Source organism: Strongylocentrotus purpuratus, unplaced genomic scaffold, assembly GCF_000002235.5.
Source record: "Strongylocentrotus purpuratus isolate Spur 01 unplaced genomic scaffold, Spur_5.0 spur5_scaffold_9, whole genome shotgun sequence".
NCBI classification, from domain to species: domain Eukaryota; kingdom Metazoa; phylum Echinodermata; class Echinoidea; order Camarodonta; family Strongylocentrotidae; genus Strongylocentrotus; species Strongylocentrotus purpuratus.
In genome coordinates this window covers 34,717,495-34,743,340 of record NW_022145615.1, presented here as the reverse complement: position 1 = coordinate 34,743,340, position 25,846 = coordinate 34,717,495, and the positions used below count along the sequence as shown (strand labels likewise).

At 37.7% G+C, this 25,846-nt stretch overlaps 1 protein-coding gene across 4 annotated transcripts in view; it reads left to right on the top strand.

The window, feature by feature from the left end:
* Positions 1-2,082: 2,082 nt before the first annotated feature.
* LOC584220 (tubulin polyglutamylase ttll6) overlaps positions 2,083-25,846 on the top strand; it is a 34,271-nt gene continuing 10,507 nt past the window's right edge. For 2 of the 4 annotated variants that reach the window (XM_003726436.3, XM_011679213.2), the window contains exons 1-16: positions 2,087-2,270; positions 7,616-7,925; positions 8,357-8,397; positions 9,211-9,329; positions 10,415-10,545; positions 12,179-12,335; positions 13,101-13,244; positions 13,728-13,813; positions 14,340-14,565; positions 15,590-15,771; positions 16,570-16,758; positions 17,277-17,472; positions 18,072-18,269; positions 21,235-21,363; positions 23,581-24,004; positions 24,557-24,700. In XM_003726436.3, the coding sequence (XP_003726484.1) occupies positions 7,708-7,925; positions 8,357-8,397; positions 9,211-9,329; positions 10,415-10,545; positions 12,179-12,335; positions 13,101-13,244; positions 13,728-13,813; positions 14,340-14,565; positions 15,590-15,771; positions 16,570-16,758; positions 17,277-17,472; positions 18,072-18,269; positions 21,235-21,363; positions 23,581-24,004; positions 24,557-24,700 (2,584 nt within the window). In that variant the 5' untranslated portion in view covers positions 2,087-2,270; positions 7,616-7,707. The other 2 variants (XM_784091.4, XM_011679212.2) reach the window with 2 other exon arrangements.

Genomic DNA, 25,846 nt, shown 5'->3' with positions numbered 1-25,846 from the left:
GACTTCATGCATGAGAAAAGTCGGGTGAGAAATTTGAAAAGGGCACAAAATTTTGGATGTCTTTTAAATAGAAGCTATATACTCATCAGTCAAATTTTAAATTAACGGTAGGGCCGCTTCACAACTCTTATTTTGCCCTTCATTTAGATTCAGCTCATACCAACTGGCTTGTGCTTGTATTTGAACTCATGTTAGACAGGGGCGGCAATCCTGGGCCCGATAGGGGGACACGTCCCCAAGGAAATGTAGAAATATAGCTAGAAAGAAATATAGCGGAAAGAACGTACATGATTGGGCTCGCCCGATAACACAAACTTTGATATGACGCTCCCGGCCGGCGTGATTTATCCATGGTTGGGATGTAATAGATCTCTTTTTTTCTTCATTTCTACTAACCTAATTGTGTGCTATCACAATCATGATTGTTTCATTTTACTTTTAAGCAGGCGCGTAGCCAGGGGCGGTAGGGGCAGTAAGAGGACAAAGGACGAAGAAGGACAAAGAATCATTTTTGAAAATTCTGACAAGTCGAGAAGGGTACAACAAATCGTCTTCTTTCCCTAATAATAATTAATGAAAGGTCAAAGTTTCCGCGCTTTGCGGAAGGGGGGAGGAACTAAATTTGGACAAGGATTAAGAGTCGAGAACGGTACAACGAATCGTCTTCTTTCTTTCATTAAATTATAATTAATGAAAAATCAAAGCTTCTGCGCTTCGCGCGTAATGGGGGGGGGGGGACATGAGCTGCCCGAATATGAATTTTTGATATATTTTCTCGTTTATTTTGGTGATAAATAACACTTTCACAAAATACATATTATGCTCAAAATTTTGCTCGCTCGCTTCGCTCACTAGCCGAATTGTGAAACATGAACATTATTTTTTCGGGCAAGAGGCTATAGCCCCCTCCCTCCGATGAAAATGTCAAAAATTGTACAGGTTTGGTGCCTCTCATATGACCTTTTAAGTATTGGTATGTTGAGTTGAAGAAGAAAAAAACGGTCTGCGCAATTTTCAAATTTTCGCCCCCCCCCCCCCCCCCCTATTTGAAAATCCTGGATCCGCGCCTGTATTGATATATGTTTCTACTTTCATACCCCTAGACGGGGTCGATAGAGTCAATAAAAGCTTACAATCTTACAGTGAAGGTGAAAGTGAAAGTGAAGGAGAGAGAAGGAAGAGAGAGAGGAAGAGAGATTTATTTATTGTTTCGCATCTTTATACAGAGTAACACGTTCAGCTATATAATCATTACGAAACATTGTTAAAAACATTAAAATAGGCTGGTTTACAAAAGGCCCCGTTTAAAAACAACATAAATATGACAATGAACAATATTATATATAGAAATGACAGGGGTAACGACAATGTCTCTACACGTGCAACACGAAGCACCAACATGATGAGGATAGAAAGAGAGACGAGAGAAAGAAAGAGAGAGAGAGATCTTTAAATGCGAAAAAGAAACAAGCTGGTAGAAAAACGTAGCATTAAAACAAGAATACTATACATACATTTAATCTAATAGTAACTCTTTTCCCTTCCGGATCACCAAGTCTTGGTTTGGTGACAAAATTGAATTAAATCTCCCTAAGCCTTTAAACAAATCACAACATTTTCTTTTCATGCCAATTTTGGTGACCGAGATCAACATCTGTAACACTGCTTGCGAAGTTCGAAAAGCGACTCGCCCGTACCGCCCGTAACGTACGCATTTACAAAACAAGCACACAGCTATCTCGCAGCAACCATTGTCCAATCACTGAGAAGTTGAACGACTTATACGTTGCCCCTTTTTTGTTTGGGCTCGTCACGCCCACGACCCAACCATGCCATTGAGCGAGATAGTATAGTTCGCAAATTATGAATTGCTATCGAAAGTAAATCACGCAATCTGAAATTCAATTATCATTTTAAAAGTATTTTCGACCACAGATGATTAGATAAATAAGAATATAAATGAAAATAAGCATAGAGATTCATTTAAAGTACACGCGCATTAATAATCAAAACAGTGAGAACTATTTACACGTAACCCCTATGAGCGTAATATTTAGCGGTATCGAATATACGTGCAGTGTGCTATCATTATTGTGTGTGTGTAAATATTAGTAGTAGAACACGGGTTTCGTGCATATCTATGCTACCGCTATTGATCGTCAAAATTTTGCTATATTTTGTGTTTTCAAGTGGATCTGGGGCATGTCCTAGGAAAGGATTTTTCGTTATGGAATGACGATCAATAAGACAGATCTTAAAGGAAAAACAAGGTAATTGATAATATACTGGTGGAAAAGATCATGTTAATTTATGTCGTTATTTGTACGAAGAAAATGTTATTCAGCTCAGCAGTCTCGAGCTCGACGCGATCACGACAAAGCAGGTTGCATTGCCAAATGTATGCATGCGCTAAGTCACAGCCCTGCCCCAGGTTTGGGCAGTCTCGTCTAGGCTCTGCCACTTTTTAGTGTACTCAGGAAGCTGTAATGAATGGAGATCCCGTCCAAGAGGCCCCTTTGAAGTCATCCGTGGCACCGCGCGTCTTTTGTTTCCCCTACCGTAATCCCCTTAATCCCCCTCCAAAACCTTACAGCTCCCTAGTAGCACTAAGTCCTCCCTTTCCACACACAGCCCAGCCCAGCGAGCACGGCGGCTTTTGCTTTGCCGGCCCGTACTTTGGGTGAATAGTGGTGCTAACTTGACAACTTCTAGCCCTAAATCAATAAATGCGCAAACATACAACACAATTTCATTTAGTTCTTTAGGAAGATAAACCTTTGGACTACCTTCCTAGCTATGTACAAATTTCGGAAATTTTCGGAAAATGTCAATAATTAGATGAGAAAATCATGATTATGAAAATCTTTCATTCGCTCTAACTCATGATTTCCTTGGTCGATTTCGCTGGTTAAAATGGCCATGTCTTCAGTAGAGCTATCCGAGAACGGAAGACGCATTTGATGACTAATAGAAAGTTGCATTGGTCATAATGTTGTGAATTCTGCATTTTATATGTTATAGCTAAATACATCTTCCATGAACATGACTTAATTTGTCGGTGCCACGCATGGCTTCAAAGCCCGATGCTTGCATATTTTTGCAAACGAGTGAATAGAGAACTTAGGGAAACAGATTGCGTTGCGTAACATTTCGTACTATTTGGAATGCCAGAGAGGGACTGTGCATTGATATGGACAGCTGTTGATGGAAATGATGGCTGGAGAGGGTTACATTTCTTTTTGTTAAGCCAGGTTAATCTTGAATAATTTTCCCTCAGAAAATTCTTTCGAGACGGTATCTCCATTCATTACAGCTTCCTGGTGTACTCTAGATCTAGTTGAGTAGATCTAGATCTAGGTCTAGACCTCTAGTGATAATTTGATATTGATAATGATATGCAAGAATTTGTTTGTAGTTTACGAGTGCAGCAGCAGTGGTCCAGATTTTTAAAACCAAAGTAGAGAGTCTAGGGTCTACTAGACCGAAAGCTTCAGTCTCTAGGCCTAGGCCTATACCGTCGGTTGTTCCACCATGTCCACTGAGACTACGTCTGGCTCCACTAGACCTCCGGTTATAGAGACAGAACGATCGCCTATGCCAGCCTATGTTGAAGATATCACGGCTAGATTTTAGCCGTTAGGCCCCTCCCACAAACATGAACAAACTTGCCACGGCCGTATTGTTATGCCCCCAAAATCCCCCAAAATGTCATTTTACCTCGTGCATATCCAATTTTACATTAGGCCTAGGCTATAATACATCGGTTCCACTTACTAACTTGATTGAAATAATCCGTTTAATGGTCCCTTTAAGGAAATTATGGGTCAAAATCGACATCCATGTTGAAAATCTTGCAAGCCGTGTTAAACTCTCGCTGCCGTCTGTGTGTGTGTGTGTGTGTGTGTGTGTGTATTGGGTTTTTACAGACGTGTATGATTATTTACGTCTGGGACCGACCTTTAAACGTCACCATCCGAAAGACGTGACTCAGTTTCGAACCTGCGTCCTCGGCTGAATCAGTTTGTAACTTCCACTTTTTAGCTGGATTACAGGCGCACGCCACAACACCTAGTTGTGGCGTCAATCTCATCCCTTCTAGTCTACGCCGAAGGCAAAATGATTATGAAGGAAAAACTGTGCGCCATCTACACGTTCGTAATGGCGTTATCACAGTTTTTCCTTCATAATCATTTTTGCCTTCGGCGTAGACTAGAAGGGATGAGATTGACGGCAGCGAGAGTTTAACACGGCTTGCAAGATTTTCAACATGGATGTCGATTTTGACCCATAATTTCCTTAAAAGGGACCATTGAACAGATTATTTCAATCAAGTTAGTAAGTGGAACCGATGTATTATAGCCTAGGCCTAATGTAAAATTGGATATGCACGAGGTAAAATGACATTTTGGGGGATTTTGGGGGCATAACAATACGGCCGTGGCAAGTTTGTTCATGTTTTTGGGAGGGGCCTAACGGCTAAAATCTAGCCGTGATATCTTCAACATAGGCTGGCATAGGCGATCGTTCAGTCTCTATAACCGGAGGTCTAGTGGAGCCAGACGTAGTCTCAGTGGAACAACCGACGGTATAGAGACTGAAGCTTTCGGTCTAGGTCTACTAATGTCTAAAGACAGTGAAGTGAAAATAAAACTAGTCTAATAACAAATAAAATAGACTAGACTTGCCAATAATAGATCTAACTAGTTAATAGCAATGTGAAATTAAGTAATTCCACTTTCCAGTGCTCTCTTTTGGTCATGTCATTTTTGCATGGTGTCTGTGTCGGTATATTTAACTTCTCTGCCGCCTCTTTTGTTGTTTCCATTTAGCAGGTTTAACTAACTTTCAATGTTTGTTCACCAACTACTTCTACATGTACTTCTACATGTACTTCTACGACGATACTCAGCAGGATCCATAAGTCAGGATGTAGGCCTAGTGCTAGACTAGACCTAGTAGTTCTACTATCCATGCATGGTGAAATACCATCTGGTCCAGGAGCTTTGTTGGGTTTGATCTTTTTAATCTGCTTCAGAACACCCTTGCTCTTTATGGTCAAGGTTGGTATGTCAGGAACACTGCCCCTCCCAGGGTTGGAACATCTAATGTATCTTCAATGTTGAATACACTAGCAACCTTGCCGAGGCGAGTTGGCTCAACTCAGTCGATAAAGGCAAGCGTCTGCCTGTTGAACCAAAGATCTCGGATGACTGAAGCCTGCGTTGTGTGTTTAAAATGTGCCCCTCCCCTTTTTTATAGACGCAGGCTATGTTAATAGGAAAACACTCCATCCCTCGGATAGGACATTGAATGGAGGCCCTGTGTAGAGAAGAGTCACTACCTTTGCACGTTAAGAACCCACTGCACTATTCTAAGACTTTAAAGAGTAGGGGGAAATCCTGGTGAAGTGGTCCACCTGCACACCCCAGTATAGTGCGATTATCTTCATCACCATGAAGCGACACTTAACTGGAAGAAGAAGAAGAAGAATACTCTGTAAAGAGGGATGTACTCGAAATGGAAGAAGAAGAGGTCAGCAAGTCAGAACACCAGACTCTTCTTGTCTCATTTTCTTGACAAAGGGCCAGCAGGCCTTTGAGTACTCTACCATGAAGTGGGACAGGTTATCCGACATATAGTTTCGCTTAGAACGATTAAGTTCTCTTCTGAGAGAATGACTGAAGTCTTGTAGATCTCCCAGTCTTTTTGATCCCCAGATTTGTTTACCCCCAGATTTTTTTGACCGCCTCTATACAGATGGAAGGTTGACAAATGTCAGTTTTATTCAAGAATTCCCCATACTAGACAGTTATTTCTGTCTAGCTTAGTTTACATGTATACGCGCTTTATTGAGAGGATGATTTGAGATCTATTAATGTTTATGATTAATTTATGCTCATTGACATTGAGTCAACGCTTTTCATGCAGCTCTGCCTTAGGCTCTAGCTATTTGTTCCTGCTCCATGACGTGACATCGGCTGTTTTAAAATGAGGCTACATGTTGATTCTTACAGGCCCTAGTCCTAGAACATATACTCCAACTTAGCCTTTTAGTCATACAGCTAGTGAATTTAAGCCTTAAATTTGTCACAAAAGTTCATGTTTAATGTATGGCCAGAAAGCCTTCGTCTGCGCATACAAATACAGTGCACATATTACTGTGCAATTCTTAACACACAAAATATGCAACAAACACTAAACCTTCAGATTTATTTTAGTGATATATTTGGGAAGAAAAAAAAACAGATGAGTAAAATGTATTGAGAAAAGTCTAATAAAAGTAATTTTATTCATAAGCCTCAAAATGCCATTTTTCGTGTAACAAATCCTGAAATGCATTGTTATTACATGTAAGAGCATGCTTTTTTGGTTGAATGGTTCCAATATTTTGACGATCCTCACTTAATGCCTCAGATTCACCGCTTCGAAGTTAGTGGACTTCATTCATGGCAGGGCTCGAAATTAGCAGTTGCCTGGGTGCCATTGGCATTGACCACTTAAAACGCCACCGGGCAATCGAATGTCTTGGCTGCCCGGCTGGTAATCCTCCGAAAACCCAGTAATATAAACCAACACTTAAATATATTACTTCACAAATGCCAAGGCACATCCACAAAATACTTTGGCTGACAAAAAGGAGAGCCTAACAGGCGTCACAGCGTGCTTATAATGATCCTACTATGTCAACAAACACAACAAAAACGAGCAGCTGACAGTGCCAGCTATCCATCACTCACGCGGCAAGAGTAGAGAGCGGAGGCGCCAGGAGCACCCTGTTCCGGTTGGCCCTGGTGGCCTGGTTGGCAATATCCGGCTAGCTATAATCATATCTGCGCGCCGCTGCTGCAAGCTTGTGTGTTGTTGTTTACATCATGTTCATCATCCTTCTGCGAACGTGCTCTTCATTGATACCATAAATGATATAATACGTACGCAAGCCCTCGCACGTTCAGTATCTTTTTGCCAGGTCTTTTGCCCGGCACAAAATGACAATACACTGCCTCCTCCCCTCCCCTTCTTAACTTTTAACCTACCGTATTCACTGTGACCTCCTAAACTGCCATTTGGCAAGCGTGTAAAACTGTAGGATGCCTGGCTGGCAACCAAGAAAAAAAGTTGAATGAGAGCCCTGCATGGGTATATCATTTGAATCTCACCAACTTTTCAAAACATTTCATTGAACAGCTTTACAGGTAAAACATATAGGTTAATGTTGAGTCGTCTATTTATTTCCAGCTATGTGTTGGAAATGTGCAGCGGTCTGCAGTCAACCGTTCAGGTTAAGCTTCTATCCTGTTCTCATCTTCCATTTCAAATAATAAAAAAATTACTAAGAACAACTACTACTAAAATAACAATAATGATAACAATTGTTATAATAATTATGATTAAATCAATGCATAAAAATACACAATTGTAGGTTGTTAACTTTGCAACATGACTATGTCAGTTTAAAAGGGGTATACATGTAAGTGCATGTATATTGCTCAAGACCTTGAGTACAATAGATACATTTGCATTTAGAGCTAATCATTGTATTTCTTCCATTTACTGCATCTTTTCAACTATCAGAATCATTCAGTACCCCCCCCCCTATTTTTTTTTTACATTATAGAAAATATTGAAGCGCCATGAATCTTCTTGAGAAATCAACTTGCATATCGTGAGAGAAGTATCAGAACAAAGAAAGACCCATCTACCCAGACCATGGTCTCAGACACCCTACCTAGCAGGGTGGGGCCTGGGTTCTCCAGGGACAGCTCCAGTTACATAGAAGACATTGAAGATGAAGGGGAAGGGTTTGAGGAGGACCTTGAAGGAGAGGGAGATGTGGGAGACATCGGGGATAGCGGGGTGGAAGACACAACAGCGACATCAACAAAGACAGATTCAGTGGTGAAGAAGAAGAGGAGAAGAAAAAAGAAGTGAGTTGGCACAACATGATTCATTCATGCTTCATTTTATTTTGTACATTAGCAAGTATAACAACCTTCTTTTGAAAAGAAAAAGTGGGTGACTTTTGATGCATTTGTACATTTGTAAGTATACAGATTTAAATAATAGCATACTAGTACAATTTTATTTTTGGAATAAGGTTTAAATCTTTTACATTGGCCAAGAAAGTCTACATAATCACAAAAGTAAAGTTGAAATAGTACATGAACGTAACATACATGTATATCAAAATTATTACATAATGTAGATGTGAATTGAATCATTGACAATATAGACAAATCAATTCAAACAAATCAATTCATTATCTTTTAGCTACATGTATGCATGAATTAGTCACCTTTAAATGGGTCAGTCAATAAAAATGTAAAGTGAGTACATTTTATAATTCTCTTTCTTACAGAGTCATTGGGATAAACTTATCCAGCTGCAAGTATGAATCAGGTGAGCTTAATGTTTACTTACAAGATCCCCAAATGATGTACATTTTATGTGTACATTTTATGTTTACATAAAAAAGATTAATAATGATTCTAATGTACTGTACCTATGTGTCTTTGTTCCATAAAAGCATTGCATTTTATCACAGCTTTAACACTTTTTGATTGTATATGAACATTGAACTGATAAAATTATATTTGTTATTTCATAGAAGATATTTATCTATTTTAAAAGGCAAAGGTAGCAGTTTGAAAGGAAATAGAAAATTAGGAAAAATAATAAATGTAATATAAAACTGTCATCAGTTTACATCGTAGGTCACCTAAATTAAGGCAGGAAGTTGAGTCTTCTAATGTGTGGATTACTTGTTGTTGATAGCCTTGTGTTCAGCAATTTAAGTGCAACTGCATACATGTATGTTGTAGCAGATTTGTGCCCGAAATGAAGTACATGTACATACATCATTTGTATGTATATGTATATACATGCTGTACATCTTTTAACAAAATTTGATGTTAGATATTAAAGAATATTATACAAATTGATAAATTGTAGGGGTACAACATTTGTCAGTCTTCATGAAAATGTAAACTTATGGTACATGTAGGGTACAGTAGAAAAATATTGGAAAAGCTCATGTTTGATATGTATTTCTAATGTTCAAATTTAGTTTAGGGCAAAAGCAGGAATTCAGTTATACAGTAGTGTATGCAAACTGTAATTGTATACCCCCATACATGTACACATCATGCTCCTGGGCTGCACATACATGGATAATGTATTTAATGTTTCTTTTTAACTTGTGTGGCCGTACAGTTCGAAGAATGTCCAAGAAGTTTGGAATGAAAGAGGTAGGAGAGGATGAGGACTGGACGCTCTACTGGACTGACTGGACTGTTCCTCTTGAGAGGGTTATGGAGATGAAGAAATACCAGGTAAGTTTTCTCCCCCAAATACATGTGTGAAAGTCTGAAAACTCAATGTATCAAATGTGCATACACAGCCTATCCAAAATAACACAGGCAATACGTTTTACAAACATGTTTTGATATTCAGCGTTAATTGAAACCTTGACTAGAGTGCCTTGGATTTTTGTCAGGAAGTTTCTAATTTATGTGAGCATGATCACCCCACGTGAAATTATATCCTTTACCTTTTTTCTTTCGTTGATTGCTTTTCACTGAAAAGCATGATAAGTCCAAGCCATCTCATGATACATGCTCAGCTGATATAATTAACTAATTGAATTACTAGCCTACTACAATATACATGTACTGGTACATGTATGTGGTCCTGGCAGAATCATATACATGTCTACAGTGTACATGTATGTACATTTAGATAGTTTCATGTACAGGTACATTAGCTTAGGGTATTATTGTGATATGCATTTTTGGAGATCTCAAACTTGGCCCTTTATGCTTGGGTGTTGGTATATTTATGTTCAAGAAAAGTATGATTAGGCCTTTAAAAAAAGATATTGTATTGCCATTTGAGACTGACCTAAATATCTTGAAATCTATGGTCGGCTTTTTAAAACGTTTTTTTCCTTACCATTTTTTTAGAGAAAACAAATAGTAAAGCAATCAAGACTGAGAAATATCAGCTCAAAGAGGAAGGGGAAAAAAAATAATTTCTGATCGACCGACCGACGCATGTTTTGGCACCTAAAGGGCAATACAACACTTTTTTTTTTAGGCCTTACATTGTCTATTTACCAATTCCATTACATATTACATATTACACATTACATATTACAATTACATATTCCATGATAACTGATTATTGCATAGAATTGTGATAATTAGTTTGTTGTAAAGCTTTGTGTTCATTGTAGAGATTTTGTAGATTTTTAGCAAAACTAGGCCACCTTACAATTCATACACATTTTATGAACCTTAAAGAGATCTACCCTTTGTTTTCAAACAAGAGAAATTCAAACCACTCGTTTGACCTCGCAGCTATCACATTGCATTAATACATATGATCCACTTGCTTTCCATTTTGTTTGCTTGTACAGAAAGTGAACCACTTTCCTGGTATGACTGAGATCTGTCGCAAGGACCTTCTTGGTCGGAACATGACCCGGTTACTCAAGCTGTTCCCCAAGGATTATGCTATCTTCCCACGCACCTGGGTGCTCCCTGCAGAGTAAGTTTGTAAACATGACGGAGCAGATTTAGTTTTTGCTATAAGTAGGACTTGATATAAATTTTATGTTGGCATTGATGCAGAAGATGTCAAAAAAAAAATTTAATCAATATGTTTCCATCATTTTACAGGTACAGTCAGCAGTGTTTTTTATGTGCAAAAAACCTTGAGTATAATGTTTGCATTATTAAAAGAAACAAAATATCAGTTAACTTATTTGTGGATTCATACATACACAACAGATTTTATTTGGACTTTATGTTTGTCCTCAATAATAATGCTACATGTATGCTATTCTTGTATAGCGCATTTCACATTATGATTACCTCTCTATGCACTTCCAAGGACTTTGGTTATTATAATATCCTGACTTTAGCTCTAGGAACTGTAGCAATCAATGCATTCAAGGAATAAAATCCTACCAGATATCTACTTACTACAACTGGATTGACGTGTGGCAAATGTAGATTAAAGGTAAAGACCAGTATTGGAAACGCCCCAATTTCAAAAAATGAAATGGAAGCTCTTATTAATACCACTCATGTGAAAGAATATGTTTTGAATAATACATGATGATAAAAATGTTGACGGGAAACCGCCTACTAATTGATATATTTGGTAAATTAGTGTATCTCTTGTCTGTTGAGAGATACAAATGCACGTGTCGTGCACGTGTGTGTAGTCCCATATACATCTTTCTGTGTACTGTGATTCTAACTTTATGAAGACTTGGTCAAATTTCTTATCATTTTGATGATTCCAGAAACTTGCAGTACATCTATGCTAGATGATCAACCTTTTCTGATCGATTTCACAATGTTTCTTTCACAATGCAATCGCATGGCCATAACTGGTCTTTAGCTTTAATGTCTTTCAAAGGGCGTTAGTGCTGTGGCAGGGATTTCAACTCATACCAGGTGGTTCACAGTTGGGGTACCTCTACACCTATTATTTGATTTGATTTGATTTGATTTATTTATTTCTGTTTGGTTTTCTTTTTCTTTTGTATTTTTACAAATATATAACAAACAAACATTGCAAATTTACACATGACAAAAGAATATATGTAGAATAAAGTAAGGCTGGCTGTAACTAATCAGAAAACATCAAACAGGAGGGTTGAAAAAGTAAGCAAAGCTTCATAGTATGACTACCCTCAAAGGATACATAATAATACAAATACGGAGGAGAACAAAATATTAGTAAAAGGGGAAAAAGACAAAGACAAAGAAGAAAAAAAAGAAAGAGGGGATGCACATCAAGACTCAAAGATGTATGTGGTAGTTGGATTTCAATTTTTTATATAAAGATAAAAAAGAAGATGCAAATTTGAATATTGAGTGGCCAACTTGGGATATAATAGAATGAGAAGACTCGCGAGGAAGGGTAACAGAATTAAGAAGGCATTTAAACCCCGTACCCTGTGGTTCACAATTGGGATACCTCTACACCTATTATTGAGGTAGGGTAACAGGATGAAGCAAGAAATAACATTATCTACATATATTTGTAACAAAAACAACCTCTAAAATCCTTTAAACAAGACCACGGCTACGTTCTTTAGGTGAAACATATGTCCATTCTTCATGCCTTACTTCCATGACAATATTGTTCTTTTGGTTTGTGTCTGTAGCTATGGTGACTACCAGGCATTTTGTAGGACCAAGAAGAACAAGACGTATATCTGCAAACCTGAAAGTGGATGTCAAGGGAAAGGAATCTTTATCACCAAGAACCCTAAAGATATCAAGCCTGGAGAACACATGGTGTGCCAACAGTACCTCTCTAAGGTAAGCACCCTAAATGGACTCTTCAATAATATTTATTATTATTATTATTATTATGTTTTTACTTTATATACCTATATTAAGTTTGCTATTCATAAAATGGATAATTATCAAATGTCTTCTTTGTGCACCCGATCAGATGAGGGAAAGAAGGCCTGTGGGCCACGGACATGAAATTTGACCTGTTCCTTACCCAGGCTACCTGGTCGGTTGCGCAAGTGTCAAATTATTGTATTCATTCACTATGTCATATGTACATCGTATAGTGTTTCCTGATTTTGTTTCTTTTCTTTTGAATGTGACAAATAAATAATAATAATAATGGCATATAATGTATATTCAATTAAAATATTTTTATTTTTGAATTTTGAACAAAATTGCATATGGTGGAACATACATTTAGGTCTTTCCTGTAATAAAATATAGTAAGCTATAGACAACAGGTTGATTTTTGTTTATATAAAACTTGGTACAAATATATATATGTATTTAATGATTTTTATAATAACTTTTGATTTCTGATGAATAGTCTTACATGTAATTTATAAATCATAATCTTATCTTTGTAATATTTGACCTTCATGTTTGTGGGATTTTTCCTTATTTGAAGGAATTTAAGTTCTTTTTATAGCCCTGTTGGGATGTTTTGATTATTTAGAATGTGACTACAGCATCATTATCTTGCTCCTAATAAATCTCTGAAGCCTGGAGTAAAAGTTGCCAATTTAAGATGTATTTATATACCTTAACCTTGATATCCTTTGGCAGCCCTTCCTCATCGATAACTACAAGTTTGACTTCAGGATCTATGTTTTGGTAACGTCCTGTGATCCTTTCAGGATTTACGTCTATAAAGATGGCCTTGTCAGATTCGCCACCGTGAAGTACACAGATCCAACCAGTAGCAATGTTGTAAGTAATCATTACCAACAGTCCTAGTTATTGCATTGTGATGAAGGGAATTATTTTCACTGTTTATGGAGGACCCCCCCCCCCCCCAACATCTACTTACAGGGGTTTGGATATGTTTACAATTTTTAAGGTCTTACGCATGGGCCCTTGTATTGAGGGTTCCAGAGTTTGAATTAAAGGAGGGACATTTATGTTTGGATCTGCAAAGCTGTTGGTGAATTTGCACAGTTTGCAAAACACATTGTAATGAATTTTGAAAGCTTCAGCATAAAAAATAGTTGTTTTGAATTATAAACATTTGTTCATCTTCCTTAATTTTTTTTCACAAGTTGACTGTATAGGTCTAGAACAAACTCCTGTTTTGATTATGCTTCTTATAATGATTCAAAAAGTGAATTAAGTACACCATGACATACATGTTAAATGAAGATGAGACTCAGACTGGTGCAGAGAAGTCACTTTGATTGTATACTTTGCTTACAGGATGATGTGTGTATGCATCTCACAAACTACGCTATCAACAAACACAGCTCAGACTTCATTAGAGATGATGAAAGTGGTCACAAAAGGTGAGATACTTTGATCTAGTTCTTTGTCATGTATTTGTTGAACGGTAAAACAAATACATGTAGCTTCATTCATGTGAAATGATTTCAATAAGAATAAGAATTCCAAACATAGTTTCTGTGTTTTTCTCTCCCAAACTACTTAAAATTCAAAACAAAACAATTAGTATCCTACTCTTTGAATTTGACTGATTTATGCATATGATATGTATTTGTTTTGATAAATAGCATACATTATCTTGTTTTCAGTGTTATGAGTTATTTGCAAAAAAATGGGAATGTAGGTTGCATCATTTTACAGGTAATAGTCATCTGTATTTTGATCCCTGTAGATTAAGCAAAACTGTATTTATTTGTTCAAAGTAAGTGTTGCCTGCAGAGACCAGTTGGTATTTGTATATTATACCTGCAGGTTTAAAATCTTAATGTTAAACAGTGAGAATTGAATATTCATTAAGATGGACACATCAAGTTCAATATATATATAAAATATTACATTTAATATGCCACTCTTCTTTTTCACCACCAGGAAAATCACAATAGTCGATCAGTGGTTCAAGAACAATGGGTACGACATTGATAAGATCTGGAGGGACATCCATGATGTGATCATCAAGACCTTGATCACAGCTCACCCTGTCCTGAAACACAACTACCGTACATGCTTCCCTAACCACATCAAGGGCAGTGGCTGCTTTGAGATCTTAGGCTTTGATGTCATGCTGGATAAGAAGCTCAAACCATGGCTAATAGAGGTGGGTTGATGGTCACAAGAAGCATCACATCACAAAGATCCTAAGTTGAACTTATCTCTAAGTTGGACTTAACAATTATGGAGAGCCATTAGCATCATTGAAAATATTTTGTAAAAGTTATTTTAAAAGGCATAAAATGTTGACTTAAATCTTTCATATTTTCTATTTTCAAGGAGATTCCATGTTCTTGATGTGCATTTTTTGTTTTTGAATATATTTTATTTGAAGGCTACAAATGGCTCTCCATAATTATTAAGTCCAACTTAGGGTTAAGTTCTACTTAGAATCTTTGTGAAACACCCCCCTGGATTCATCCAAAGTCATTCATGCAATCACAAACTTACACACCCTATCTCTGTAGTACAGACTTGCGAAATCAGTTTTTGAATCGTTTGTTTCCTATATGAGACAGGTCCCTATTCTCTAAAAGCCATTACAGTGACATTTTGAGGTCACAGAATCAAGAGATTTTTGGATGTCTCTGTGGTATTGGAAAATGTGATATTGTAATTTGAGAAGGATGAGAGCCTTATAATTATTGACTTTCTCTGCGTTCAGCAGCATTCAGTGATTTAATCCTTAATGGATTTTTATTTTCCATATGGCACTAAAGATGCCCTAGTGCAGTATGTGCAAAGTAGTTTTAGTCTGATTTTAATTGAATTAAATTGGTTTTATTTTACAACAGTTGTGATTGATCAAAAATGCATGTACAGCTCACAAGCAAATCTTATTTGCTATAAGTTGTAACTCTTAACATCGGAAATTGACAGTCATAAGTTCCGGGGGTTTGATTCAGATGCGACAGAAGCTTGCCGTACATTTGCATAAAGGGGAGGTGTTTTAAAGTAAGGTCGTTATTTCTGAGTGCTTGATAAGAAGTTTGTTAATCCTCTCTGAGATTCCTCATGAGTGCAAAACAATGAAATATCTGTATCCTGTGAGCAGAAGATATACAATTATGTATATTCTCTTCACACTTTGTAATTCACTGTAAGTCTCTTATAAACTGTTTTGATTTTAGGTCAACCATTCACCGAGCTTCCACACAGATGCCAAGCTAGACAAGGAAGTCAAAGAAGGTCTCCTCTACGACACCATGAACATCATTAACCTGACTCATTACGATAAGAAGAAATGCTTGGAGGAGGATCGCAAAAAGATCAAAGAGAGACTCCTGCAAAGGTCCAAGCCAAAGGAATTCAGGTATTGGAGAATTGTTTAGAATGTGTTAGTGCCTGATTTGGGGGAGCATCTGTGTCCTAGTCTGTATAAGAACTGGGGGTGTTTCACAAAGACTAAGATTGACTTTAAGTTGGACTTAACTATGGCAGGCCGTTCATGCCACTGTTTGCTCTCGCCATTTACTGGCAATAGTCTGTCAAAGGACGTACACATCATGGTCACACATCTACAGAATTTAGCTTTTTTGATAGTTCATTATTGAAGAAAAAATATTATCTAAAGATCATAATTAAGAGACCAATGGTGAGAGCAAGCAGTGGCATGAATGGCCTGCTCTCAACTAGATTACTCTTTCAAACTGTATTGCATAAAGATCTTGATAAGTTGTAAACTAGTAATGTGTTTACAATTTCACCAAGCACAGAATATATTTGCAGTCACTGTAGAAGATTAAATTAACAATGTGTTTTCACTTTTTCTAGAATTTATTGAATGGTGCGGGTCAAAACAATATAGAGATAGGGCAGAGAATGTTCAGCTAAGAATGTTTCACTACTGAAATTGAAAAACATTTATTCATTAGAGTGTGTTTTTTTTATCAAACACCATTCTAGAATCCTTAAATGTATATCAATATTGAAGTGAAAAGATAAGTCAAACCAAATTTTAAAAAGGTAGAGAACCTAAGGACTTGAATCAAATAAAACTCAAATGATTTAAGGAGAATGTGTCCTTACCATCTTCTGACCTTCATGCTTCTGACCTTCATGCCTCTGACCTTCATGCCTCTAACCTTGATGTCTCTGTTTCACTGTGTAGGAAAGAGGAGTATGAGGATTCCTATGACAAAGCAGCAGAGGCTCAGCTCAAGTATGAAGAGGGTCACTTAGGGGACTTCACAAGGATATACCCAGTAGAAGACTCTGACAAGTATGAGAAGTACTTCCAACACAGTGGCTCTCTCTTCCAAGAAACAGCAGCTTCCAAAGCAAGAGGGGAGTGTGCAAGGTAAGAGCCAAGAATGCCCGTATTAACCAGCATGTACATTTATGGTCCTTCAATAAAACAGAGTATAAAAGTCTTTTCACTGAAATGCAAGGTCATTGAATTGCTCAAATATTTTGTTTGATAGTATACAGAAAAAAAGACAAATTTTAATGTAGACTTTGGGGTTATGAGGTTTCCTAGACATTGATAGAATCAAAGAAATTTACTTCTTGTAGAAGAATATTTTGGAAGTTTTAGTTAAAGTAGAAAATATTTTCAAGTAAGGCTTTAGATCTCCCTCTTTTTTGATTGGAGGGGATGATATTCAGATAATTTCTGGCATTTTCTAAATTAGTAACGGTAACAAGAAATTTGCTAAATACTTTTGTTATTCTGGTTTCTTTTTAGTTCCATTGTGTGCCAGATGAAAAAAACATTTTGCATATCTTCCACTGACAGCTACCTGTTTAATTATATTATTATTTGAATGCCTGTAAGATAACAAATGTGAAAATGTGTCTCTTGTTTTCATCACCTAGGCTACAGAGGGAGGAGATACGTGTAAAGCAGGAGAAGCTAGAGATGATGCTGAAGAAGAAACCGAGTGAGAGGAAGGACTCTGGTGGAGTCAGACCAGAGAGTCCTAACGGTGATGGTAGAACCAGGAGGAGAGCTAGACCAACGGTGCCTCGTGTAGCGCTGGGCAAAAAACACTACTACAGATCACGTTCTGATGTAAGACTTTTTCATTTCTTAATAGTGATGTAAGACTAAAGGAAGAAATGTGAAATATATGTTGTGTTCTGGGCGTGTCGTAACCTTTCAACATTTGTAATTGAACTCTGACCAGAATTCACAAAGAAGGTTCATTTTAAACTATTGCTTTAATCTCAATCAGCGTAGGAAGCATGTAGCCTATTAGCCGTTGAACGGTTATGTGTGCTTATTAAAAGCTTGTTTTAGTCTATATGGTAAAGGTTTAAATCATAGGTTAGACCATGTTCCACATCTCAACTTACTTTGTGTATTTCGGCCTATGAGCGGGAGGTGATCCTTGGAGGTTTGCCATGGGGTAATTTGGTATAATACACACTTTGGCGTATACTCTAATAAATGTATTAGTCTACAGAAGATATCAAAATAAACTGTGTGTCTCTGTAAGTGGAAACTATGCATTCGATGTAACCTGTACAAAATATCTATTCTATTTTAGTGAGAAATTCACACTGTCTGTCCCACTGTAAACTACCAATGGCCCCAAACAATTTCATCCTTTTGCATCAAGGTATCTGAGCAGACTGTGTATTCCACTTTCTTTGCCCTTACCCTTCTAGGCTTACTATGACTACGAGGTGATCGACACCACCAAACCTCTTGACATTGTGGAGGAGGAGGAGCTGGAGAGGATCAGTGCCCTCCTCCAGAGAGATAACCTTGTCCGAGGGCTGGGCGTGGTCGAGCATGTCTACCGGCTACTACACTGTACTCCAGGCACAGTGGGTGTCATGAAGAATGCAGATAGGCAGCCAAATGTAAGTTCATGCCTTATTCTTCCACTGCACAGAGGCAAAATAGATCTTCAAATTGGCTGCATGGCCATACACTTCCTCTCTCTGACTCTTGAAATTTTCTAGCATGAAATATGAAACTTTATGGGTGGTATTCTCATAAGTTAAGCTGGGACTAAGTCCAGACTAAAAAAGAATTTTAGTTCACACCTCCATGGAATGCTAGGTTTCATCTTCCTCCTTCCAATATTCATGACAAAGATTATCTACCAAAGACTTTGTTGAAATTCAGTTCATACTCATTATCTTTTTCTTCCCATTTCATATCAATTTTTTTTTTTTTTTTTTTTTACACTTTACATTGCAGGATTAAAATAATCTGTAGGGTAAATGAGTTGGTAAAAGGCACTCCATAAACATGTGGACTAAGTTAAGCCAGGCTAGTACACACTATCGGAATACCACCCTACAAATATAATCAGTGATCCATATTCTTGAGAGTTACATACCATGAACTGATTGAAAAGCATCTTGAATCTTGGCAGTCCGTTAAATTTTGTTGCTGCAAAAATGACATTAAAAAATATATATATATATTTTGTTTTGAAATAACCTTTTGTAAATATGAATGTCTTTTTGAAGGTCATATCCTTCCAGTGTTTCTTTGTTATTTCAAAAAAAGTGATTTCACTTAAAGTTTGCCCAATTGTTTTTTTTTTCAAGGCACTCCTTCCACCAGTTCTCATGAAATACATAGCAAAGCCTTCACTTTTGATGTGATTGTTTATAAATTCCAGCTTTTCACTTGTGACTGTGGTGGAGATTGATTGGATTTTTCCACTGTGATGTGATTGCAAATATCTGGAAAAAATACAAGAAATGAAATTTTCTCTGTCTATTTAAATGTATGATATGCATAATCTCAATATTCTAAGTTAATATTAACTGCATGAACTTCTTGGTAAATCTGGTTAATTTAATATGTAACTTAAATTCTATTAGGTTGGAATCTGGTGAATTCATCTATCCTGTTGCACTACTTTACATTTTGTCAGGTCTCTTTGTGGCAACTGTCACATTAAATAAACTTTTTGCCGTCAAAACAAAATCAGCTCTTATTTGCATTTTAAATCTAACTGCAGCTTTTTGATACTCTTCATATTCAATTGTAATGACTAAGCAGGAATACCACCGACTAGCTCTCACATCATCTGTGCCTTACAGCAACAGTGTTCTTGAAAGGCGTATGAATACCTATCTCCATCTAGACACCCCTCCTTACCACAAAAGGTCAAATCATCCCTCTTATCATAAGAAGAGGTCTAGTAGCAAAAGCAGTAATACTGAAGCAACAAGACCCTCCCTTCTTCATGAAAATAAGACACCGGCTAGTAATATTCCAGAGGTATTCGCGTACAACATGCACAATCACTTGTACTATACTACAGAGATGCATGTGTCCAAACTTGAGACAGTGAGTGACCCGACGCTTAGTGGTCAAAGCACCAGTCGGTCAAAGCCCTTGCCCAGTCAGGACCCTCCTTCGCTAGCACCAGGGAGTGATCTAAGTAGGCGTGTGACAGAAGGGGGGAGATTAAAAGATAACTCAAAGGAAAGTGCGGGAAAGGATAAACAACGGAACAACAACAGCAGTCATCAGTCGTTACCAGAAATGCACAGTGTCTATCGCACGGACAGGACGTCACAGAGGCCAAACTCAACATGCTGGCCAAGACTGAGTGATGGTAGGGCGCGTGTGGTGTGGGATGAGCATAAGAAACCCAGTAATGCAATGAATGGTGTATTGACAGTAGAAGCCCTGAAGCAGTGGGTCCCTGACACCAAGCAGAGAGGAAGCACCAGTGAGATCATGACAACTGAACTCGGCCTCCAGTTCTTGAGCAGCTGTCAAAAGACTCTAGCAGCCAGACATGTCAAGGAGCTTGATGATCAGCAACATAGCATGTCCAGTGGATCAGTGAAGAAGAAACCAAGCGCTATTCCTCTCCTTAGCCTGAATAACCTTGTCACTAAGAAGAATCAGAACAACAACAGCAATGGATCCATGGAAGACTATCCACATCTGCCAGATACTTCATCAAAGACATCTTTAAGCCCTTTGAAGTATGTCTCGGGGACAGAACTCTTATTGGAATCTCTTGATGACATTGCATCAGCAGGAAATTCTTCAGTGAGAATGATGCATATGTCTGAAGATTTCAAGAGAAAGACTGATATGGGAGAGGAGGTGCATGGAGCTCATAGAAGTCTTAATGACATAGCATCAGCAAGAAATCTTACAGAAAGAATTCCTCATCAGGGGGAAGAGTCTATGAGTAAGACAGATCTAAGAGAGGAGGAGCATGGAGCTAAGAGAAGCCACTCACAAAGATGGGGCAGAAAACTGCTTGTAGCTCCTAAACAGCAGAAATTTGACAGCCCCTGGAATGATAAAGAGGAGGTAGAGATCAAATGTTCTTGTTCAGAGTTGACAGTTCAGAGTTGATACTTCAGAGTTACACTGCAAAGTGTCATAACTAACAGTCAGTTCTGTTTTCAAAGTTCATCTTCACTCTTAAATTTGCTAGACAGATGGAACTCTCGGCTTCAGGTGATGTTTGATGTCATATGGAGACGATGGAAATCACTGGAGGATTTCATAGAATTCGATTTCAATTTTAATTTTCTTTTCTTTTTCTTTCAGTTTCATATTTGAATATTATTGTTATGCATGTCAGTTAACATGTTCTTTTAAACATGGGAACATTATGTCCGTTGAGAGCGAGAAGGGCATTATACCCTGTTTACAAGGACACTATATGACTTAATGCCTTTCTCACTCTCAGCGGGCCATTGCTATTTTCATTTTTCTTCATGACACGGCGGAATTACACCTGCACGCACAGGTTTCAATTGACGATGCAAATTATGTGGTGGGACATGTATTTCTACTCTTTTTCTTTCTCACTCTCTATTTTTGATTGTGTAGTATTCTGCAACCTCAAGGAATTTTCAGAGCCAGGGTCTGGGTCTGAGTCAAAGCAATTCCTTATCACAGCTGATGGGGCACAATGACCCTGCATGGTGTATACCAAATGTGCAACCATTCAGTGAAAAGGTGACCTTTGCTATTTCTGGTAGCCCAGTTTGCACATAATTGTGGTGGTTTGGTGCAATTTTACACATTTTGCACAGATCCCGCACCCCATGAAGACCCAAGAAAAGCAGCACTTGCATTATCTGTAATCACATTCGTACCTTTTTCCACAACCCATAGTGGCATTCAAAATGTTTTGTGTTTTGCTGTATAATTTCATACAAATTAATTTATCACTGTTACATGGTTAGTATTAAACTACCAACCCCCTTCCATATCATGCCCCCCCCCCCTCTTCTCCCCAGGTCATAACTGCACCAACATTTGACATCCAGTCAGAATGCACTTCTAATTTTTGTTTGCTTTTCATATTTCGTATTTGTTTATAATTAATTTATCACTTTATGGGATGATATCTAATTATATTAAACTAATCTGTATTTTTTTGTTCGATATTTCTAACCCTGATAAACAATCAAGTATTACCCCTTGAATTATTTGTTATAAAAGCATTATGTTGTGCTGTTTTGCTAAAACACTAATAATCGTATTTACCTTGACTTATTCTCTTTTTATGCCTCCGTTACGAAGTAGCCGGAGGCATTATGTTTTCGGGTTGTCCGTCCGTCCGTCCGTCCGTCCGTCCGTCCGTCCGTCCGTACGTCTGTACGTACGTCTGTACGTACGTCCCGTTCTCGTGATCACGTTATCTGAAGAACGGATCAATGGATTCCTACCAAACTTTGGTCATATATGTATCTAGCAAAGTCGATGAACTGATTAGATTTTGGGGTCACGAGGTCAAAGGTCAAAGGTCACAGGGCTCATTATGTATGCAAAAACAGCTCGTGATCGCGTTATCTGAAGAACCGATGGATGGATTCCTGCCAAACTTTGGTCATGTATGTATCTTGTAGAGTCGATGAACTGATTAGATTTTGGGGTCACGAGGTCAAAGGTCAAAGGTCACAGGGCTCATTATGTATGCAAAACGGCTCGTGATCGCGTTATCTGAAGAACCGATAGATGGATTCCTGCCAAACTTTGGTCATGTATGTATCTTGCAGAGCCAATGAACTGATTAGATTTTGGGGTCACGAGGTCAAAGGTCAAAGGTCACAGGGCTCATTATGTATGCAAAAACAGCTTGTGATCGCGTTATCTCAAGAACCGATTGATGGATTCCTGCCAAACTTAGGTCATGTATGTTACTTGCAGAGCCGATGAACTTATTAGATTTTGGGTAACGAGGTCAAAGGTCAAAGGTCACAGCGCCCATTATGTATGCAAAAACAGCTTGTGATCGCGTTATCATTAGAACAGATTGATGGATTCCTGCCAAACTTAGATCATTTATGTATCTTGCAGAGCCAATGAACTGTGTAGATTCTTGGTTCATAAGGTCCAAGGTCATGGGCTCATTATGTATGCAAAAATAGCTTGTGAACGCATTCTCATTAGAACTGACAGATGGATTACTATTTAACTCTGGATATCTTGCAGAGCCAATGAGCTGAGTAGATATTAGGATCATGAGGTCAAAGTTCAAAGGGTCATATATGTATATGAGAAATTGTTTGTAATCACGATATTCTGAGAACCTGTTAATGGATTACAATTGAACTTGAATTTGAAAAATTTCTTCTGTTTTGGTTTGTAAAATTGCTCTATGACGGAGGCATCATTTTCGACTGCGCGCAGTCGAATTCCATCTAGTTTTAAAGTATTAAATGTTAATATCCCGTTTGTCTAACCTCTTTTGACTGTTATACATGTGTTGCTTTTGCTTTTATCTTAACAAAAACCAACTTCTCAGTATCTTGTAAATGTTTTTTTTTTTTTTTTTAAACTTTATGCAAATTATGCAAGGCATATTGTCTCTTTGGAGCCAGGACATAAAGTCATATAATTCAATAGAGTTAACGTCCTTTTGGGTCTGAAAAGACCATATCATTAGTAAAATACAGTACATCTAGTAATGGCGTTACAATTGTATTTGTTATATATATTCTTGCGTATACCTACTAAAGTTGAATTTAATAGTCAATCCATATTCTTGATTTAAAAAAATAGTTTCCTCAAATAATGAAATAGAAAAAAGTCTTAAGTTCTAATGAAATCATCTCCAAATGGCAGCCATAACAACTTTTCTATAAAGTTTGTAGCAAATTAGCTGAAATGATTTTATTTGATAGTGTGATACCCAACTAATAATTTTAATGCCATATATTTTTCCAGACACAAACTGTAAACTACAATGTCCAAATGGCCAAAACCCAACCCCAACCTCCAGGGGGAATACCCTGGCCCAACACGTCCGCTGGTCGTAACATCCGTACCCTCAGCCAACACGGAGACCAGCCAGGAATGATCAATGGGGCTGGCATGGCTCCCAACCTCTCTGGTCAACGACAGAGGTTCCCATCGCGCAAGGGTCCCGGTTCCCAGCACACTGTCAATAACTTGGTGATTGCCGAACAGGACTTCCAGAATCTATCACTTATGGACAATGAGAGTTTACGGGGTAGACATGGCAATATGAACTCTACAGCAGCTGCTGCGGCTGCTGCTGCGGCCATGGGACATGGTGATTGGAGGATCATGGATGGGGGATACTCAAGAAGGATACTGAGTGCAAATAATGGACAAAAGAGAGAAACAGGTAGATTCAATATGTTTTTATACAGATTTGTGTTACTTCCACTTTTTATTTACTATTTTCTATTTGAATTTCAAACTTTGGTGGTGCATAGGGCTAGAATTTCCTACTATGGCTAGGCACAAAATTACATTTCTCACTCTTCAACCAGGCGAAGGAAATTTTTATTTGATAAGAATTAGTTTAAGTGCTTAAGATGAGGGCATTGTAAGGCATCCACAAGAAAACTATTAATATTCATGAGACTGCTCTTGCTAAATATAACTATATTATTATTATTGTTATTATTATTATTATTATTCTTATTGAAATAATTTAATGGGATCACAAAGTTTTAATGACAACATTCAGAAAATATATGTCTTGCAGCTTTAACGTGCTAGGTGTTTTCTGAGCAATTTAGTGTGTATAATGCCTCCTTAAATGATCTTGGAACCTTGGAATTCCATGCAATTCTATTTAATGAAATGCTGGGACCCCTGTCGTAACATTTGTGTATTCTCCCATCAATCATAACAAAATCATTCTTACTGTACCTCTCAATGAACTAAACAGGAACAGTGCAAGTACGGTTGAACACGAGAGGAGGGGGAGGAAACAACCTTAATACCACCACGCCACCTCCAGGCCTGTATGCTGCCAACAATAACTTCCCTAACCTTCTCAAAGTAGGACCTACAGGTGCCAATACTTCATCAGGTAAGAGTCTACTCATATCAGTCTCATGCAGTTCTAAAAACCAGTATCCTCAGAGGAATGTGGTGCTGTGAAAAGATATGTCTGTAATGCAAAAGGTGCAGTAGATTAAGTAATGTTGACAGTGAATTAAAAGTTGTAATTCAACATATCTGAATGAAAAGCCAGCTATATGAAAGTGTTATTAAAGTTTATAAAATGGGTTCAAGAATGAAGCCAATGAGAAGCGTCAAAATGAATCACGTGTGCGTGCATGGGGAGTGCACGGGAGTGCATTTTGGTAATAACAACCATGCAAAAACGGTGCAACAAAAAGGCATAATGCATGCTGCAAGAAGTTGCACCATGCAATGCAGTTTGTTTACGAGGCCACTGCTGCGCTGTGTGCACACTGTATTTGTTATGAAGGTTGCAGGTGTACAGTGTTATCATAGTGAATACCATAGTGAATGCCCTCATGCCCTGCATCAACCGTAACACACTCACACCTATGTGTATTTACTAGCTGCATATCCTAACAATGGTTCTAACTCTGTAATATAATTTTTTTTTTCATCAAAAAATTGCATTCTGCACATGTTTTAATGCCACTGCGTTTCACTAAGCTCTCCTATATTAAGGGATAACAATAAGGAGGCAAGGGGGACAAAACATTGGGATGGAGAGCAAATTAGCTTTAGAAAGCTCAAAAAGAGATTAGGAATGAACCCCCCAAAATCCAAGAGAGGTCACCCCTAGATCCCATTTTAAAAATTGCTTTAAAAACTGACATAAAAACTGATATCAAAAAGGTGACATTGTAAAGATTAACAACAATAGTCAGTTTTAGTATAGTTTTGAGAAAATGATTATGCTGTCACCAAAAACAATGTGAGTACAGAAGTATGTTGTAAAGATAGGGAAAATATGTATCTCTCCTGAAGGGCCATTAAATATTGTCAACCAAGCAATCTTAATTTTCCATCTAGGATAAAGAAAGAGTAATATTAAATGGGATTTATGCACGGGTCGTCATGATGAAGATCTAAAGTCATAGACTATCTCACAAGGAAATGCTTCAGACATTACTGTTTTTAATATAACTATTTGGCCGTCTGTCTGTCTATTTGGAAACAATCTTATTACTAGGAACCAATGAAAAGATTAACC